This window comes from Gorilla gorilla, chromosome 8 (assembly GCF_029281585.2).
Source record: "Gorilla gorilla gorilla isolate KB3781 chromosome 8, NHGRI_mGorGor1-v2.1_pri, whole genome shotgun sequence".
NCBI lineage: Eukaryota > Metazoa > Chordata > Mammalia > Primates > Hominidae > Gorilla > Gorilla gorilla.
In genome coordinates, this window is record NC_073232.2 from 54,818,410 (window position 1) to 54,840,270 (window position 21,861).

Genomic DNA, 21,861 nt, shown 5'->3' on the forward strand with positions numbered 1-21,861 from the left:
TGCCTCCAGCTCTATTCTTTTTGCTCAGGACAGCTGTTATGGTTAATACTGAGTGTCAACTTGACTGGATTGAAGGATGCAAAGTGTTGATCCTGGGTGTGTCTGTAAGGGTGTTGCCAAAGGAGATTAACACCTGAGTCAGTTGAATCTGTAGATTGCGTTGGGTGGTATGGGCATTGTAACAATATCGATTCTTCCCATCTATGAACATGGAGTATCTTTCCATTTTTTGTGTCCTCAATGTCTTATAGCTTTCATTGTAGGTAACTTTCACTTCTTTGGTTAAGTTTATTCCTAGGCATTTTGTTTTATTTGTAGCTATGATAAATTGGATTACTTTCTTGATTTCTTTTTCATATTGTTCATTGTTGGCATATAGCAATGCTACTTATTTTAGTATACTGATTTCATATCCTGAAAGTTTACTATTTATCAGTTCTGATAGTTTTTTGTGGGATCTTTAGTGTCTCCTAAATATAAGATATCATCTGCAACCAAGGATAATTTGACTTCTTCCATTACAATTTGAATGTCCTTTATTTCTTTCTCATGTCCAATTGCTCTGACCAGAATTTCTAGTATTATGTTGAATAAAAGTGGTGAAAGTGGGCATGCTAATCTTGTTCCAGATCTTAGAGAAAAGGCTTTCACTTTTTCCTCATTCAGTATGATACTAGCTGCCAGTCTGTTATATATTGCTTTTATTGTGTTGAGATATGTTCCTTCCATACCCAGGTTTTTGGGAATTTTTATCATGAAGGATGTTGAATTTTATTGAATGCTGCTTTGGCATCTATTGAAATGATCATATTGTTTTTTTCCTTCATTCCGTTCAGATGATGTGTCACATTTATTGATTTGCATATGTTGAACCATCCTTACATCCCTGGGATGAATTTCACTTGATCATGATGAATAATCTTTTTAGTGTGTTGTTGAATTTGATTTGCTAGCATTATATTGAGGAATTTTGCATCTATGTGTATTAGATATATTGGCCTGTAGCTTTCTTTCTTTGTTGTGTCTTTGTCTGCTTGTGGTATCAGGATAACACTGGTCTCACAGAATAAGTTTGGAAGTATTCCTTCCTTCTTGATTTTTTGAAATAGCTTGAGTAGGATTGCTATTAATTCTTCTTTAAGTGTTTGGTAGAGTTTAGCAGTGAAGCCATCAGGTCCTGTCCATATTTATTTATTTATTTATTTTGGACAGAGTGTTGCTCTGTTGCCCTGGCTGGAGTGCAGTTGTGCGATCTCAGCTTACTGCAACCCTTGCCTCCCAGGTTCAAGTGAGTCTCCTGCCTCAGCCTCCCGAGTAGCTGAGATTACAGGCATGTGCCACCACACCTGGCTAATATTTGTATTTTTAGTAAAGATGGGGGACGGGGTTTCACCATGTTAGTCCGGCTGGTCTCGAGCTCCTGACCTCAAGTGATCTGCCCGCCTCGGCCCCACAAAGTGCTGGGATTACGGGTGTGAGCCACCACGCCCAACTATGTCCTGGCCATTTATTTGATGGGAGACTTTTTATTGCTGCTTCAATCTGGTTACTTGCTATTGGTCTATTCAGATTTTGTATTTCTTCATGGCTCTTTGTAGGTTGTATATGTCTAGGAATTTGTCCATTTCTTCTAGGTTTTCCAGTTTATTGACATATAGTTATACATAATGGTCTCTAATGATTCTTTGAATTTCAGCAGTATCAGTTATAACATCTCTTTTTTATATGTGATTTTATTTATTTGGGTCTTCTTTTTTTTCTTAGTCTGGCTAAAGATTTGTCCATTTTACTTGTCAAAAAAATTCATTTTGTTGATTTTTTCTATTTTTATCTCAATTTCATTTATTTCTTCTCTGATCTTTATTAATTCTTCTACTAATTTTGGGTTTAGTTTGCTCTTGCTTTTCTAGTTCTTTAAGATATATTATAAGGTTGTTTATTTGAGGTTTTTCTACTTTTTCGATATAGGCATTTATTGCAATAAACTTTCCTCTGAGTACCATTTGTGCAGTGTTCCATAGGTTTTGGAATGTTGTTCGTATTTTCATTTATTTCAATAAGTTTTTAAGGTTTCTTTTTCATTTCTTCAATGACTCAACGTTCATTCAGGAGCATATTAGTCTTTTCTTGCATTGCTATAAAGAAATACCTGAGACTGAATAATTTATAAAGAAAAGAGATTTAATTGGCTCATGGTTTTGCAGTCTTTACATGAAGCATGGTGCTGGCATCTCCTCAGCTTCTGGAGAGGCCTCAGGAAGCTTATAATCATGGTGGAAGGTAAGAGGAGAGCAGGAATGTCACATGGCCAGAGGAGGAGCAAGAGAGAGAGAGAGCATGGGGTAGGGAAGGAGCCACACACTTCTAAATGACCAGGTCTTCTGTGAACTGAGAGCAAGAGTTCACTTATCACCAAGAGGATGGCTCAAGCCATTCATGAGTGATCTATCCCCATAATCTAAACACTTGCCACCAAGCCCCAACTCCAACATTGGGGATTACAATTTAACATGAGATTGGGTCAGGGAAAAGTACCCAAACTATATCTAAGAGCATATTGTTTGATTTCCATGTGTTCATAAAGTTTCCAAAGTTCCTCTTGTTATTGATTTCTAGTTTTATTCCATTGTGGTCAGAAAAGATACTGGATATAATTTTTTAAAAATTTTTTAGACTTGTTTTGTGGCCTAACATATGGTCTATCCTTCGGAATGTTTCATGTGCTAAGGAGAAGAATATGTATTCTGCAACTGTTGGATGAAATGTTCTGTAAATGTCTGTTAGGTCCATTTGGTCTATAGCGCAGACTAAGTCTGATGTTTTTTTCTTGGTTTTCTGTCTAGATGATCTTTCCAGTGCTGAAAGTGGGAAACTGAAGTCCCTGGATCTTACTGTATCAGGGTCTCTCTCTCTCTCTCTTTAGCTCTAATAATATTTGCCTTATATATCTGGATGCTCGAGTGTTGACTGCTATATCCTCTTGCTTAATTGACCCCTTTGTCATTATATAATGACCTTCTTTGTCTCTTTTCACAGTTTTTGTCTTGAAATCTATCTTATCTGATATAAATATAACTAATTCTGCTCTTTTTTGGAGGGTTTTATTTGCGTGGAATACCTTTTTCCATCCTTGAGTCTCTGTTACGTGTTTTTAAAATCGTCTTCAAATAGTGTCTTGGTGAAATTTATAGTCATTCGTATCATTATTTCTTTATGGAGAGGGTTTGTGTCCATTAGTTTTGGAAGACATTTTGATAAGATACAATGGGATTCTTATACAATTTGTTTGTCATTGATATGTAAACATTTTACTGAAAAAAAATACACAGATTTGGAGTCTTCCATTGTTTTTCTCCTCCTTCTTCTCCTCCTTGCTTTTCCCTGCTCCTTCCTCTTTTTTGTAGTGGGAACATTTTGTTCTATTAAATCACACTTCGCTCCTTAGTTCTTCAGGAACACATACTATATTAATCCATTTTCACATGGCTGATAAAGATATACCCAAGACTGGGTAATTTATAGAGAAAATGAGATTTAATGGACTCATGTTCCATGTGGCTGAGGAGGCCTCACAATCATGGTGGAAGGTGAAAGGCAGACAAGGAAAAAAATGAGATCCAAGTGAAAGCAGAAACTCTTTACCAAAACATCAGATCTTGATCTTGTGAGACTTAGTCACTATCCCGAGAACAGTATGGAGTAAACCACCCCCATGATTCAATTATTTCCCACTGGGTCCCTCTCACAACACATGGGAATTAGGGGAGCTACAATTCAGGATGAGATTTGGATGGAGACACAACCAAACCATATCGCATACTATTCAAGAGATTGCATTTTGACAGTCAGTCTCTTTATTGTCTTTGGTCAATCATGAGTAAAGACGAAGAAAGATTGTCTTTACTTCTGTATTTAGAGAGAACTTCTTATGCTTGACCTGTACCTCACTAATTAATTTTACAACATTTTCAAGTCTACTATGTACTATTGCCAGCATGGCTTTCAATTTGGTGACCTTATATTTCATTTGTACTTGGTCTTTATCTTGTCTCATTAACTACTTATAATTTCATTTGCTATTAGTTTATAAATGTACATTATCTTCTTTTACATGATTAAGTACATGAATCAGATGTTTGAAGTTTTTTTTCTGCTGTTTTATATAGCATGTTTATCTAAGTGGAACACCTTTTTTCTGTGCCTTTAGGTAATTGCTTGTACATGTCTATGCTTCAAGGTTTTTAATAGGTCATATGTTGAATGGTCTCTGTTTACACTATCCATACACAAAAGGATTCACAAAGGCCAAGGATTGAAGTATATTCCAAATGCTTGGATAACCATACGCTCTGTGAAAGATCAAGGTAGGGCTCTATGATAGCATCCCAGGAAATCACCCAGTTCCAGAGCAGACAAGCAAAGCTACTCAATATAATGTGAGTTGAGAGAACCTTTGAGGGTGAATTAAGGACAACAGTGAGGAATGTGACCATGGAAGTTATACTAATGTTCAGTCTTAAGAGGCAGCACCCCCTCACCTGACTCCCTCTTGGATTAACCCCACAAGATCAATCAGTTCTATCATAGGGTCAAAACTGAAAGGGTCTGGTTGAGTGGGCTGGAGGAAGCAAAAGCAGAACAGAGAGAATCTTTTTCCATACTTTGTTCTCTCTACCTGGTCCATCCTCAGCAAGGGATGGTCAGCAAGCTTACTCCATGCTGATAGCAGCAGGCTGGTTTCCTGTGGGAGCCACTGGGAAACCTTCTTCCTCCACCCTTCTCTCTTCACCCTGGTCCCAAGTCAGTGTGGCTCTCATTACTCCAGATTATGGGCATCTGTGGTGAAGAATGTCTGCCTACTTCCTTGGCCAATTCTTTTCCCTGTGGACATGGCAGTCTGCTGGTCATCAGTGGTGTTATCATTTGGCTCCATGGAAGTGAATTTGGCAGAAATTCTTCCAGTTTCTGGTATGTGGTTACTTTTCACCCTTAGTTTCTGGTACTGTTGTAGAGGCTCCATACAGACTAAGGCTACTTGCAGTGAGATGATGGTAGAGGAGGGTTCAAGGCATCAGTGCCTTCATTGCCATCTTGCCTTGAAGTGCAGCTAACTGCATTTTGTGATGTGGCTCTTTTGGGCATAGAGTGAACTCGTTTATTCAAGACTCACTTTCATATTAGTTATAAATCATTATCCATATGTAATGGGTACATGTGCCTTCCTTTTTTCCTTTCTTTTCCAGCCAAGTAGTGACTCACCAAAAAGCGCTGAGAATCCCTTGAATTAGGATGTTTAAGTCTAAAAGTGGATGAGAACTTTATGAGACCCTTATATATAAATATTATTAAGATTTATAAATCGGCTCTAGAAACTAGAACAAAATAAACAAGCACTCACTTGTTTTTCTAAATCCAATCCAATCCTAAGCCCCTCCTGCCTGCAATTACTGGGGCTCTCCTCCCCAAAACCACCTTCCCATTTGGTGAAAGGGTGTGGTCCTTGGTCTCTGGTGGCTCCCATGGTTACTGATGCACTTCCTGTTAGGAAGCAATGGTTGGTGCAATGCCATCTGTCAAACTCTGCTCTTGTGATGGGCCACACAGTTGTCCCTCAAGGTGTTCCTCTCACCAACTGCAGGCTTAGCCACACGCTGCTGCTTTCAAGGCCACAGGGCTTAATGATCAGTCACCAGAGATAGCTGCATGCAAGTTCTCTGCCAGCCCCAGGTGGAAGGTTTTCTAAGAAAGGTAGAGTGGCTGTATTTTTATATTCAATTCAACAAATGTTTATTGAAAGCTGCCTATAGGCCAGGCACTGTGGCAAGATTTGAGGATTTAAAGATGAATAACAATTTCTGTTGCCAAAAATTTATAATCTCAGTGGGGTGGAAGTGGAATGCATATAAACATAATAATCAGTATTACAAATCAGAATTTGATAAACCCCCTTAGAGACAGTGTAAAGGAAGGATATTTGCAGTGTGTCTTCTTCCAGAATGTAACTTGAATCTGTACTTGGCTGCATCTCTGCTGATTCTGCCCTGTCAGAGGCACCATCCCTTCTCTCCTGGAGAACTTAGGGTTTCCTCACCATTCCTCTGCCATTGCACCCCTGCCCTCATGACATGTTCTCTGTACATACAGCAGTCTCAGTGATATTGGGGATTCCTTTAAAAAGCAAATCAGGATCAGGCATGGTGGCTAATGCTGGTAATCCCAGCACTTTGGGAGGCCAAGGAAGGAGGATCACCTGAGATCAAGAGTTCAAGACCAGCACGGCCAACATGGTGAAACTCCATCTCTACAAAAATACAAAAATTAGCCAGGCACGATGGTGGGTGCCAGTAATCCCAGCTACTCAGGAGGCTGAGGCAGAGAATCACTTGAACCCAGGAGGCAGAGTTCGCAGTGAGCCATCACGTGATTGCGCTCCAGCTTGGGCAACAAGGCGAGACACTATCTCATAAAAAAAAAAAAAAAGAGCAAATCAGGCCTGTAATCCCAGCATTTTGGGAGGCCAAGGTGGGAGGATCGCTTGAGCTCAGGAGTTCAAGACCACCCTACAGTGAGACCCCCATCTTTACCAAAAATACAAAAAATTAGCCGGGCATGGTGGCACATGCCTGTAGTCCCAGCTACTCAAGAGGCTGAGGTGAGAGGATGGCCTGAGCCCGAGAGGTGGAGGTAGGGGTTGCAGTGAGCCGAGATTGTGCCACTGCACTCTAGCCTGGGTGACAGAGCAAGCCTTGACTCAAAACAAAACAAAACAAAACTTAAAAAAAAAAAAAAGCAAATCAGAACCTACCACACTTCTGCTTAAACACTGCTGTGGCTTCTCACTGCATTTAGAATAAGATCCAAACTCCTAACTATGGCCTGAAAGGCTGAGTATGATCTATCCCCACCTACCTTTCTAACCTTCCGGCTTCCCCACTTCCTATCCCTTGGGCTCTTCAGGCCTGTTTCCTCTCCCATCTCTTGAATGGGCCCTTCTCATTCTCCAGATGGCAGGAATGAGGCCTCTTCAGACAGGTCACCCAGTCTGCCCTTCAGGCTTCCCATCCATTATTTTTTCTCGACATCCTTTGGTTTTTTTCAAGGACCCCCTCAAATTTGTGATGATGTATTTGTCTACCTGTTTGTTTCTTTCCACCTGACTGTGAACCACCGCTGGCTTGCTTTTCACTGTACACCTATAGGCCTGGCACTCATTCAGTGCTTAGCATGTAATTTTTAAATTAAGACTGCCTTAGTCCCTCAGGTGGAGAACAATTTCAGCAGGTGAGTTAAGGGCATGAGGAAAGGGCCTTTGTGCAGAAGTAACGACATAGGCAAATTGTCAAAGGAGAGGTTCCCTGGTGTATTTGTAGAAGAAAGTAGACCCATGTGTCTGAACCCAGTACACAGTTCACTTATGGTGGTTTTGAAATCTGCCCTGGAATTTTCATGCACCTTTTAAATTTTTGGTTTATTTTTTCAAGAAATAAATGAAGTCTTTTCTTTATTTTTTCAATGAGGGCAGTGTTTATTAAGAACAGCACATAAGGTAGAAAAGAAGGTTGGTTTCTAATCTTGGTTCATCTCCCCCACTGATCTTGAGTTTTAAAAGCATAGAGAGCACGATCTTCTGTGGGTCTCCACTGTCAGAGAGCCCTGGTGAGAATCATGAGCGGATGTAGCAAAAAGTGCTTCTTTCATATCAGCAGGTGGTTCTGTAGTATTTGCATCCATAGACTTCTATGCAGCATCCTTTCTGTTACTTACTCTTTTCTTTTTTAATCAAAACAGTCCATTGAAAAAATAATGTTGATTACAACAATGAATTCTGTTGATTTAAATGGTGGAAGGCAATGTTATCCTGGAGATATAATTCTGTGAAGTTTTGATTCAGGGAAGTCCAGCCCAGCCCTTGCATCTCTTTCCCGGCTCTGGGTCTATTCTTTATTCCAGCTGAGATGTTTATTTTATGTATGAAACAGCTCCCACCTACCTACAACTGCTGATTAAAAGCTCAGAATAATGAAATCTGCACAATCGAAACTTGGCTGTTGGCTATAGTTATTATGCAATTTTTAACATTTTCCTTTTGTTCCTGTCAATAATATAAAATTCTCAGTTTTTTATTTCAGGGCTAACTCTTTGAATACACTAAAATTTGTTGCACTAGTATTTTTTAATGGCTGAGCTAAATTACTTCTTAAAGTTCAGATTATATGCTTTTGGGAGGAATAAGAAAATGTAGTGTCCGTGCAATAGCATCATTCAGACTGTCTGTGAACAGCTAAATGGAGATAAGAGTACAAAGGTCCCTCCATGGGCCTTCAATTTTTGTCTTTAAGCAGACTGCTCACCATGCCTTGATAGAAATAGCAAATATAGGGCCAGGAATGTTGGCTCATGCCTGTAATCCCAGCACTTTGGGAGGCCGAGGTGGGTGAATCACCTGAGGTCAGGAGTTCGAGACCAGCCTGATCAACATGGAGAAACCCCGTCTCTACTAAAAATAAAAAAGTAGCCAGGCCTGGTTGCAGATGCCTATAATCCCAGCTACTCGGGAGGCTGAGTCAGGAGAATTGCTTGAACCCAGGAGGTGGAGGTTTGTGGTGAGCCAAGATTGCACTATTGCACTCCAGCCTGGCAACAAGAGTGAAACTCCATCTCAAAAAAAAAAAAAAAAAGGAAAGAAAAGAAATGCAAATATAACAAGAGACATAGTGTAAGTGATAAGATGCAGCATATTCCAATGGCGGGATGATTCACAGCAATTAGGAGACCCCTAGTGGGGTTTCTTAGACAAATGATAACTCTCTTCCTACCCACTCATCTTAATTTCTGAATTTCTAATGTTAGAGGAGTCTTGCACGCTTGCCTGAAATCAATTAGTGGCCCTACACTGAAGTGCGCCTGTCTGAGCAAACAAGTACATCAGCCACAGTGCCCTGAGTTATTGAGTTATGGGGGCAGAACTCTAGAGGTCTTCTAGGTGTCTTGTGAGTGAGGGAGTGGGCATGCGCAGAACTTCCTGGGAATCTCTTTCATAAGAGAGGGACAGAACACCATGAAGGTCATCAAGGCAAAGACTGAAGGTTGGGTTGGGGTACCACCAAAGGAAGGGAAATGATTTGAAGAGGAGACCAGGCTAACTAAGGTCGCATTTGGCTCTGTCCCTATTTTTCCAATGGGTTGCCCTCAGAGAGAGTCACCATTAAATTAGGGGACCTTTGGACCAGAGGGGTAGTCAAGAAAGGCTTTGCAGAAAAGGGGTGTTGTGTAAGCATATATTCCCAGCACTGTAGCAAATAGCTATACCCCACAAACACTTGATGATTCGTTCAGTGTATGAAATGGGCACTTTGAAGGTATAACCACACACACATGCACACAAATTCACAAGCTACCACTCCATGGTTTGTTAATATAGGAAAAAAATGTGTGTATGGATGCGTGTACATTTGTTTTTGTTTGTAATTGCTTCTCCTAGAACTCTTTATTAATACAGAGAAAAAAGTAAATTAATTTATGAGGCGGAGGGTTAGTTAGGAAATCTTTCCAGGGGAGGTGATGTCTGGGTAAGGTTTTAAGGAATGACTAGAATTTGCAAGACAGACAAGGAGTGGAGGAGGGTTGGTAAGAAGGAGTGCTGTGTGTATAGGCACTGAGATAGTGCTACAGGGTGAATGTCTGCCCCTCCCCCAATTCATATGTTGAAGCCCTAACCCCCAATGTGATTGTATTAAGAGGCGGGCTGTTGGAGAGGTAATTAGGTTTGGATAAAGCCATGAGGGTGGAGCCCCATGATGAGATTAGTGCCCTTTTAGGAAGAGGAAGAGACACCAGAGCTTTGTGTCTCTGCCTGTCATGTGAGGACACCACAAGAAGACAGCTGCCTACAAGCCAGGAAGAGAGCCCTCACCAGAACCTAGCCACACCAGCACCCTGCTGTCAGACTTCCAGCCTCCAGAACTGTGAGAAATGAATTTCTGTTGGCTAAGCCACCTAGTCTATGGTATTTTGTTATGGCAGGTGAAGCTGACTAAGGGGGTAGTTAGAAAAGCTTTTTAGAGGGTAGTTAGGAAGGCTTTTGTGACAGAGCTGCCACAGTAGGATATCTGAATAAGGTTTTAAAGAATGAATAGCATTTGCCAGGCAGACAAGGAATGGAGGAGAGTTGGCAAGAAGGAAAGGTGTATATAAAGGTAACAAACAACATTTAGAATTTGAGAAAGCCATTTTGTGTGGCTAAAGTGTGCTACGTTAGTTTCTTATTGCTGCTGTAACAAACTGTCAAAGCTTAGTAGCATAAAACAAAGTTTATTTTCTTATAGTTCTGAAAATCAAAGGTCTGACATGGGTCTCACTGAGCTTGAAGTGTTGGCAGGCTGTGTTACTTTGGGGGCCTTAGGGGAGAATCTGTTGCCTTACCTCTTCTAGCTTCTATGGGTTACATACATTACCTGCCTTGCAGCCCCTTCCTTCATCTTCAAAGCCAGCAGTATAGCATCTTCATATTTCTCTCTGACTCTGATTTCCTGCCTACCTCTTCCGCATTTAAAGGACCATCGTGATTGTGTTACACCCACATAGATAGTCCAGGATAATCTGCTTATGTTAAGGTCAGCTGACTAACAACCTTAATTCCATCTGCAACCCTATTCCCTCATGCCACACAATGGAACATATTCACAGGTTCCGCGGATTCCGTGGACATATTCAGGGAGGCTATTATTCTGCATACCTCATATGCAATGCAAGAAATTGAGGGCGACCGTAAAGAGAAAAGTTGGCATGACCCATCATCCCTAGGTGGAAAAGATCATCCATTCCAAAGGGACCTATCATCTGACATTTAAAAATAAATAGAGGAGTGAAGGTACTGGAGATTTCCCTAAGGTATAATGGGTATGTTTCTGTTGACTATTGGTTCATAAACCCAAAACTTGGTGGCTTAAAACAGTAATGATTTATGATTTCTCATGATTCTGAGGGTTAGCTGGTGATTCCACTGCTGGTTTCACCTGGGCTCATTCATAAACTACATTCAGCTGTAGGATTGGCTGAGCTGGAAGGTCCAAGATGGCTTTGCATTATCCAGCACTTGGTGACAGCCATTGGCGGGGCTGCCTCAGTGGTTTTCAATGTGAATTCTCATCCCCTGCTGGGCTAGGCCACTTTCCTCACATGGCGGATTTGTGGCAGCATTCCAACAGCAAGAAGGTGGAACTGCAGGGCCTCTGGAGACCTAGACTCTAGACCTCACACAGCATCACCTCCACCACATTCTTTTGGGCGAAGCAGTCAGAAGCTTAGCATTAATTCAAGAGGAAGGGAAATAGATTTCACCTCCTGATGGGAGTTGCTGCCGTGGCCTTATTTCATCCAGCACAGGCTGTAAAGGTAGGAGTTTTTGTTCTGAGAGTGGAATTTTGAAATTTGAGATTTCAGAGGCAAAATGTTTCTGGATGACAACAATATCCAGCACGTGTCCAAAAGGATGGATGGCTCAAGTAAAATGTGGTAAAGATCACTGGCACTGAAGGAGAGAAGAAATGGTGAGACTAGGATGTGGGCTGCACCATCCTGTAGGCCCAAGAACACTGTGTGGGCAGGGAGTGTGGAGGAGTGGCTTGAAGTCCAGGAGATGACAGCAATAATAGTGGGCAGGTATAGGATGATCAGACCAGATGGGGTGATTCTGTAGACCATGAAGGGCATGATCACGCTTTTCTAGGTCAGCCTTGTGAGTGGTGGGGACCAGAACCACTCCACCATGCCCTTCACTTCCCCACCTGCACTGTCTTGTTTATTTAACAATTTTTCAAATAAGCTTGTCCCTTCTGACTTCTGAATACTGTGCAAGTGGATTCATCGGGTATTGGTGAAAATATGAAATAACGTTCAAGTCAGTTTTGAGTAAGATGACAGAGCTGCCATAGTAGCAGATTACCAGTGTCCATTCTTTCAGGCTTTTCTTTTTTTTTTTTTCTACCTTCCTTGTCTCCTCAGGTATGTATCTAAGTATGAGAGGGTCTCCACATCGATCAGCAGGATTTATAGTGGTGACATTTATTAATAGTGTTAAATGAATAATACTTATTACTCTCATTCTAGGTAAATAAAAATCAGAAACCAGACAGTCATTATCCAGATGGTCCTAAGAGTACACTCAACCATCAGAATGCTAGATATGAATAAATTAGAGCCTATAACAAGCGGAGAAGGATAAAATTGCATATTTTTATAATTACTACCATAATTTAATGTTTCTTTATGTGTAACAAATGAACAAATGATTTACAACAATGCAACTGTAGCATGAGTAGCATGAGTTTCCATCCTTGGCTGTGATTTCACACTCTCAAAATGCTTTTTAGAGTACCACAGGAGAAATTTCTACTCCAAATAAAAGATTTTCAGTATTTGGAAATTCAGTGAATGCTTCCTGGAAATTCCATATCTGGAGCAAGTGATCTGGGCCCTGAATATTTAACTCTGCCCTGCCTTTTATTTTCCCTTACATATTATCCCTTTTGCACAAGGGTCAGCACCTTCGGCAGTTACTTTGGTCTTGAGCGGACTGCTAGGGATTAGAGGACCCATAGATGTTATTCTCACCTTTGACACAGAAACTCTTCTTAGGACTACTCATGAAATGTGTCTAAAAATAAGTGAAGCAATGATAGTTTTTGTAATCATAGCCTTAATACAAAACTAGAAGGGCTCCTGTTACTCTCAAAGTAACCTTCAGTGAAAGTGACACAGCCATTCCGTCAGTGCTGCTATGATTCAACTTATTTGGGGGATTCCTTCTTGGGGGCTGCTATCAGGGCTGGTTTGCAAGCCTACCAGAAAACTAATTCTGTATTATTAGTGTCCCATTCTCCATTTTTACTAAGTCTAAACATTCTCCCAAATTTTAGGCATCGGCTCTATATGACATTTATCTATCAAAAATAAATAAATAAAAAAAATTCACCCTTAAAAGAGTAAGGTTTCCCACCACTGGGGACATTTAAAGTAATGAACCTCCATTTCCAAAGTTGGGAGACTCCAGCTAGAACCTGTTTTTCTGATTCAGGCTACTACCCCATGCTAATGTAACCAGAAACTTGTCGAAGAGGGTTAGGTATTACCATTTTTATTCTGGAATTGAGAAATGCCTCAGACAAGCATTTTTAACCCATCTTTCCAACTCTATTATCTTCTCATTAACTGTGACCTCCTCCCTGCCCCCTCCACACCCAAAACTTTTTCTGTCTTCTTTGCTTAAGATCAGCTACACCACATCTTGTTTCTGTATTCTTTAATTTTCGGTGAGTTACTGTTTGGTTAATTCTTCCAAGTTGTATCCTTTTTATAGATCTTTGTCATTATTAGGTTTATGAGTTTGCATCTAATTCTGGCCTTCCACCTGACTCAATTTTGTTGTCATCTGAAGGCATTCGTCTTCAGCATCATGATTATAATTTTTGAAACCATCAGTGTGTCAGTTACGGCACTGAGGACTTAATTCATCAGTTCACGTAATCCTCACAACCACCTTAGGAGATGAGTATTTTTATGATACCCACTTAACAGATGAGGAGACTGAGGCTCAGAAAGTACAAACAACTTGCCCAAAGTCCAATGACTGGAAAATGGGGGAGCTAGGATTCAAACTCACATCCTTCTAAGGCAGGGTTTCACAACCTCAGCCCTGTAACATTTGGGGCTGGGTAATTCTTTGTTGTGGGGCATTGTCCTGTGTACAGCAGCAGCGTCTCTGATCTTTTACCCACTAGAAGCAGAACTCTCTCCTCAACCCCCCACCAAGTGACAACCAGACACGTCTCCAGATACTGCAAAGTGTTCCCTGGGATTTGTTTAGGACCTACCAATCTAACACCAAATTCATGCTTTTGCTATGTTATACTGTTAGATGGGTAACTAAGAAAACCATAGAAGTTTAAAACTGAATTTTCAAGAAATCAATTTTAGGAATCACCACGCCTGGCCGATCATCAGAATTGGAGATTTTTAAAGACTCTTTTTCCTCACCCAGGATGTTCAGGATAAGTATGTGTCAGGTGGACAGGTATCTGACTGTTTTAAGCCTCTCCACAGTGTAGGAATTACAGATCCAATCCTAACCTAAGCACACATCTGTTCCTTGAATCACTCTACTCCATTCCTGCCAAATCGTTCTCCAGCCTCAGCTTTAACACCTCCTGTGATGGCGTTACAGTCGACAGTTCCATACCCTTCACTTCTGAGACAGTCCATGTTCCAATAGTCCTAACTGTGAAAAAGAATTCTTCTTAATATTCTTTCTATATATCCTTGTCAATGCCCTTAATCTCATTATCCAAGTTATCATTTTTCTCAATCAGATGAATTAAACAAACACTTGAGTCCCAATTATGTATTAGGCTTTACTCTGAACAGTTTCTTTACCATAGCCATTAAAATCATTACTGACTCCTTAAAAATGACCGCCCACCCACTTTTCTCAGTTTAACAATGGACTTCCATTGCTTGTCAGCCTTTTGGCTAAGATCGAGTGTAGCATCTGTTCTTATTAGTTTAACAATAGACTCCCTCAAAAAGGCAATTACAATTAATTAAAATCTTAAAATCATACATGGCTGGCCTCCTGTCCAGCTGCTACTGGTAAGCAGCCTGCACCCCTGTTTGTGGAGGGTCCTGTCCCTGTGGAGACCAAGCTGGCAGGTGCTTTTTTTCTTCCTCTTGGCCTCTCATCAGCAGCCCTGTTTAAACCTTCTTGGATGGTCTCAGGAAGATTCCAAAGTAACTCTCCTGGTAAAATTATTCTTTGCCATATGTTCCAGATTTCTTGATGAAAACACAGAAGATAATTTTTTTGAATCTTGCTTTATTATGGGCCCTCAAGAATATCTTTTTTATGGCTAGGCATGGTGGCTCATGCCTATAATTCCAGCACTTTGGGAGGCCAAGGTGGGGAGATCACTTGAGATAAGGAGTTTGAGACCAGCTGGCCAACAGGGTAAAACCCCATCTCTACTAAAAATATAAAAATTAGCCGGGCATGGTGGTGGGCACCTGTAATCCCAGCTACTCAGGAGGCTGAGGCAGGCAAATCGCTTGAACCCAGGAGGCGGAAGTTGCAGTGAGTGGAGATTGCACCACTGTGCTTGTGCTGTAGCCTGGGTGACAGCGTGAGATTCCATATACATATATATGTGTGTGTGTGTGTATATATATACACATATATATACACACACATATATATATTTATGAATTATGAATTTGATTAATACAAATAAATGTAAGTTAATTTGATTAAATTTAGACTTAGCAGTTTACTCTTCTTTGACATCAGGTAGTCTTTCAGCCTGCACTTTTGATTATTCTCTAAGTCCCCATAACAGTTTTGAACCTATAGAAAACTGCTTTTCAACAACAGATATTGGCTAATGAGCGATATTGTGATGAAGTAGATGCTAGCATTGCCAAGGCTACCTATTGCCCAATGTTGAAGTTCAGCCCTACAGGTGACTGGACTTGCTAGCAGGCCAACATGAGTATCCAGTAGGCTATAAATGTGTGCCAGCTGTCCCGACAGTGGCTGAATGGAGCTCCAGTAGGCAGGTTGTGTTTAGAGAAAACCAAGGAGAAAATAACAGTTAACGGGAATAAACTGTTTGGGGTCAAAATAACAGTCCCATGTTTTTGTATTTGTGTGAGATATAAAAAGAAAACTTGAGTGTCAATTAGGCTTAGTATGAACTTCCAAACATTCTTTCCTGTGCTTGTGCACCTCCAAGGAAGTGGCTGGACGAAGGCAAAACTCCCTGAACCTCTCACGTCTTTGATTGCTCTGGAAAGCCTTGGTGTCCTTACTGTGGTGTTCACTCTCTTCTTACAGAGTTTTATAAATGGACGCTGACATGGACTACGAAAGACCCAACGTTGAAACTATCAAGTGTGTGGTCGTGGGTGACAATGCCGTGGGGAAGACGCGCTTGATCTGTGCCAGGGCGTGCAACACCACACTCACGCAGTATCAGCTGCTGGCCACCCACGTGCCAACAGTGTGGGCGATTGACCAGTACCGCGTGTGCCAGGAGGTAAGATGCACAGAGTGTCTTCAGCATCCCTAGGGCACATCATTGCTGGTTGCCAGTCTGATTTTTTCTAAAGGAGGAGCGTGGATAAATTACACATTCAAAACAAAACTAACCTTTTTAGTGCCACAAGAGAAAACAAAAGCAAAATGCAAACCGGAGACTGTGGCTCTGGTATCCTGAATGAGGGTTGAGACAGGTGATTCCAGGAAGGGAATTAAGACTTAGCTTAAATCCTGTCAGATAGAATAAGGAAACTTAATGCAAGTGAATTGATGGCACTGAGGGTGCTGACTTGAACACGCTTCTCCTGGGGAACTTCTGACTGACAGCGAGCACAGATGCTCTCTCTCTCTCCTGCAGGTCTTGGAGCGTTCTCGGGATGTTGTTGATGAAGTGAGTGTTTCTCTCAGGCTTTGGGATACTTTTGGTGATCATCACAAAGACAGACGCTTTGCATATGGCAGGTAAACCAAGACTAGTACAGCGTGGTTGAGCTTGAATGCAATTTCCTTTTCAAAACCAGCAGCTGGTTTACAAATCAACAAAAACCACATCATATGGCCTTGAAATGTGCTGGGTTCTGCACTGTGTCTAAGAAAAGGAAAAGAAAAAAAAAAATGGTATTGTTTCCTGATGTCAAGAAAAGAAGCGTGCCCTGCCAATGAGGAAGTACTGTGTTGAAAACAACCAGTGGTCAAGCTGGAAGGTTTGCTAGATTAGGATTCTGTAATACCCTCCAACTGCGGGCTGCTTTGATTGCTGGTTCTCTGAGTAACACTTCACTTGCCTTCTGTTAGAATGTTTTAAGTTATTTTGGCACTTGGTCACCCTACTTCAGAAAGACTGTTTGGTCTTTTCATGACCATATTGGCAGAGTCTAATGTTATTTGCTTTGGATTTTGTGTTATCTGAAAAGTCTATTATTTTTATTAGAAGATCATTTTTAAAAAGAAAGAAAAATATCTCCAAAGTCCTTCGCAAGATATATTTCCAAAATGAACAGAAACACTAATGTTTATTTTTTAAAAAAGGAGAAAAAAATCTAGTAATGGGAAAACTCCTCTAGAAGGACATTAATATGGGTAGGAGCATGGTCAAAGTGCCTTAAAATATTAGCAACCTCTCCTTGCCACCATAACTTAACGTCTCTCTCAATGAATGGGTTATAGCTGTTAAATTCTGGATTAATGGAGACTTTTTTTTGTACCACTTAATTATAAATGAACACATTTCATTTTAAGTGTAGAACGTAGATATCATGGCCTTGTTGTCTCTTCTTAACATCAAACATCATGTCACCTTACAGGATTTCATTAGTTAGGTACTCCAAGCACATGAATTACTCCTTGGTATTGAGATAAGCATTTCTGAAGATTCTTCTATTTCTCCAAGCCAGTAGCTCTCTGAACAGACTTTTATTGTCATTTATCTAAGTGGCCTAAAATAATGAATAAACTGCTGAAAGAGTTTGCCCTATTCCCAGGAATTATTTCACACACTGAAAGAATCTGTGACTTAGACCACTTTCTTTCAAGGGGACTCAGAGAGTTATGGAAGCAAAACACGATTTTAATGTCCCCTTGGTAACAAGGACTTTTGAACTTAATATCCTACATCATAGATAGTTTTCTTTTCCTTGAATTTCCTGGATTTTTTTTTCTTTCTATAATGTTCTTGATTGTTATCTTAGGTGCCATTTTGCTTTTTTTCTTTTGTCCAATTGTTCTACATGTAAAAATAACAATTATAAATGAACCTGCTTGTAACTGCTGGGCAGTCAGGTTTGTAACACCTATGGTTTTGAGGAAGCTTGATTTGATGACTTTAGGCAGTGTAAGGATAAATACAGTAGATTTCAAAGGACTTTTTTATACCCCCACTTCTAAAACAGTGTCATGAAAATGATGAGCCTGATGATGAGTTAATGGAAATATTTGGGTTTAGAATCTAGAGACTATTTCAACAGCTCAGTGGTTTGTTGCCACTAGAAATTTATGCATTTGTCAATACCTGTGAAAAAATAACAGAAAAAAAAGAGAAAACAACAACAATGAAATGTATTCATTTCAAACAATGAAATTTAACATGACCCCTCAGCTTAAAGCTGGTGTGGTGGTAATAAAAGGGCTGCTACATTATCTTGTGAGATTCCTGCATAGCGTTTGTTTAATGGCACGATGGCCTTCGTAGATCCACACTGGGCCCCGTCCAGCTCTCTGACATAGCTGGAGTCATTTTACAATACAACATGCCATACCTGCGTGTGTGTTCCCTCCCAACAAAAATAAGCTGCTCTTTCCTGTGACTCCATCGGTTCAAAGTGCATTGTTCTGCTCCCTTGTCTGTAACATTTGGTTCTGTCAACTGTAACCCATTATCCCTTTGATAGAAACAGGAAGTGCTCCCCCAAGCCAAGTTTGATTCTCTGAGCAACATAGAGGGGCTTCAGGAACACTCCCGTGTTTCTGGCCACGTTCTCCTTAGGGCCTTGCTTTGTGTGCATGTTTGTACCTTGTATTTCCTCTGCCTTTTCCAATTCCTCACAGCGTCCAGGCGTCCTGACACAGACCCCACCTCTAGTTAAAGAATAAAAACCAGAGCTCCTATCTTTTGCACTCCAGCATCTTTCTGTAAATGCTAAATATGTAATATCCCATTGACGTAATGCCAAAAAGTTACATTTTTATGGAAAAAACTGAGAGAAGTAGGAGTTTTTTATTCACTATAGGTCCCTGACCAGTACATTTCCCGGCTCTGAGAGAGCTGTTTAATTTCTTAATGACTTCAAGTTTTACCTTTATATCATTCATGAAGGAGAGGAATCATAATTATAGCTTTTACAAACCTTTTTTGTTTTTGCAAAACTTGTTTGGTTTGCAAACCTGTTTTGTGACTGACATTTTTACTGTACTTAGTGAGAATTACAATTCAGTGGGATGTACTCAGACATAAACTTTGAGGCATGTGAAATACATTCCCTATTCTTGAAAATGTATTTGAAACCTTTTTAAAATAATTAATTTGATTCTTGTGGTGACAGTGAGAGAAGCCAGATTTAAACCAACATGTTTTAGACCTTGCCTTCGGTTTCTTCTGCTTCATAGCAAAAGGTAGTTAATAAGTTGCCCCTCAAACATTCTTTGGCATGGACAAGCTCTAGTTTGCAGAGAGGATTCTGTGGGATGAGGAGTTGTCAGTGGTAGGCAGTTGGCCAACTTGAATTTGCAATGTTCCTGATGTGGTATAACCACAGTGTTGTTGCTCTCTTATGATTTAAATGGAACTATTCTACCCATTTTTTTGCCAATTAGAATAAAAGCTCCAATTTTTCAAAAGCCTACTCTGTGCCAGTCAACACATTAGGTGCTTTGCCAACATTAGTTAATCCTTTCAGGAACTGTAGGAGGCAGAGATGATCTTGGTGCTACCATTGAGTAAAAGGTTGAGTTCTTTTACTACCATAAATTTGCCCAACAAGTGAGTCTCAGAGGCAGATTCAAAGCCACTCTGCCTGACTCCTGGCTCTCACTCTTTCCACTGTGCCAAGCTACCTCAACCTACTGGGACCCTACATTGGTGAGCTGGATTTCTATTTGCTCTTTTGGATTTGTGCAAAGATTGGAACTAGAAGAGATTTCAAAAGGTCATCTGGTTGACCCCATGTCTTCAGGAAGGGAAATCATCCATCTATCCAAAAAAAAGTATTGATAGGAGCCCTTCTATTCCATGGAGATGAAGGAAACAGAGTAGCATGAGTGTTGTAACGCTCTGCACTTTGAAATCTGTCGACCCTCTCTTCTCTGGAGTGAATAACTCCAGCTCTCTTATGGCCTTTTTTCCACCACCTACTTTATATCCACTTTTGGATGAACTTTTGAAGCTCTTTTCTGGATCTTTTAAAATGTCAGGAACAAAACCGTACATAGTAACCATGACTTTGATCAGCTGCTCTTTTTTGGCAAGGAAAGCGCCTCTTCTTAAAGGGATGTCGCTCAACTCAAGAGTTGTCTCCTGGAGCTCTTATAAAAATGAAATGTCCACATTTAGGGACTTAGCACTGAAAATATAGACAAACAGGATGGGCTCTGCCTTTATCAGGAATCTGGCCCTTCAGTCCCTGTATTAGTCAGTTCTTACACTGGTAATAAAGATGTATTTGAGACTAGGTAATTTATAAAGAAAAAGAGGTTTAATGGACTCACAGTTCTGTGTGGCCGGGGAGGCCTCACAATCATGGCAGAAGGCAAAGGAGGAGCAAAGTCACATCTTACATGGTGGCAGGCAAGAGAGAGAGCATGTGCAGGGGAACCGTCCTTTATGAAACCACCAGATCTCATGATACTTATTCACTGTCATGAGAACAGCATGAGAAAGACCTGCCCTCAAGATTCAGTTACCTCCCACTGGGTCCCTCCCACGACATGTGAGAATCATGGGAGCTACAATTCGAGATTTGGGTGGGGACACAGCCAAACCATATCAGTCCCTTTTGTCTAGTGACACATAGGTAAATAATTGCAGATTCTATTGGGTTTTTTTCCCCTAGAAAATTTCCTTCGTTGATCTGTCTGCAGGTCAGAGAAACTTCAGACACTGAATAAAGCCTATGTTGCTGACAGTGATAACAACTACAGTTTAATCAGGGTGCCCCATGCACCAGGCCTGTGCTATGTGTCCTGTACTGCTTCATTCTTGTGGCGAGCCTGCAAAATAGGCTGATTTCACAGTTGGAGAAACAGGCACAAAAAAGAGCCAAGGTCAGACAGCCAGGACAGAGTGCAGCTGGACTTTCCTCTTGAATCTGTCTGACTCCAAAGCCCATATCTTCCCCATCCACCATGTTGTTGTAGTTTGTGTTGATGATGGATGACAAAATTACTTGAAATTTCCTCCTGGTACAGTCTGAATCTTACACAGTACTGTGTGGAACCTGAAGACCAGCACTCACCATCTATTACAAGCTCTGATATTCCAGTGTTTCTCTTAAATTCTTTATTCCACAGCAAATAACTTGATTCTTTATATGCATCCATTAAGTAGCTGAGCATGAGTCCTTTTGCTTTCAGTAAAAATGATACATCCAAGCAAACCTTCTGAGAGTGAATGGGAATCTTGGCATGTTTTCCCCAAATCATTTAACTAAAACATTCAGAACCACTGTACTTGCCCTTATACCCAGCAATTTCTGGGCTTATTTTGAGTCCAGTTAGAACCCATTTATTATATAGTTTATTCTTACACACTGATTTTTCTCAAACGTTGTTGGTTCCTATGAGAAGTAAAGTACATGTTTTAAATGATAACATTAATCAGAGCTATGGTTTCTGTATGTCTAGTTTCATGTTGAAGTTACCTGTAATCAGACATGAATGAACACACCCCATTCTCAATGCACAGTTGAGGCCCTTTAAAAAATTCAGGACTGTGGTGACTGGTGTTTGTATCTTTGCCTGAGATTTGTTGTGCTTGTGTTTTATGGCAAGGGAAAAAGTAAGGATCAGTGAGTGTGTCTAGATAGAGCATTTTGAGTTAGCTCTTAATGTTCATAGCACATTCTAAAGCCTGGGCCAGAAATAACATTGTAATGATGATGTTAGGATGGCAAGCAGCCCGTTGCACAGTGAAACTTCAAGTGGACCAGGAGGTGGACCAGGGCCAGGACTAAGGCATACTGAGGGAGTCACTCGCTTTGGGCATAAAATATAAATAATAATAATCTTAAAAAGACAGGATCACAATTGCTATTTTGTTTTTTTTTTTTTCCTTCTGCCTCAGA

General features: G+C 40.6%; 1 protein-coding gene and 1 pseudogene across 10 annotated transcripts in view; both read left to right on the forward strand.

Annotated features, from left to right (window-relative positions):
- The window catches only part of RHOBTB1 (Rho related BTB domain containing 1), a 131,666-nt gene that overhangs the window by 73,634 nt on the left and 36,171 nt on the right, over window positions 1–21,861 (forward strand). For 8 of the 10 annotated variants that reach the window (XM_055352046.2, XM_055352048.2, XM_031015433.3 and 5 more), the window contains 2 exons: window positions 15,884–16,085; window positions 16,446–16,549. In XM_055352046.2, the coding sequence (XP_055208021.1) occupies window positions 15,894–16,085; window positions 16,446–16,549 (296 nt within the window). In that variant the 5' untranslated portion in view covers window positions 15,884–15,893. Of the gene's footprint in view, window positions 1–15,883; window positions 16,086–16,445; window positions 16,550–21,861 lie in introns of those variants that run through there. The other 2 variants (XM_031015438.3, XM_055352052.2) reach the window with 2 other exon arrangements.
- Window positions 14,507–14,666, forward strand: LOC115936159 (uncharacterized; annotated as a pseudogene).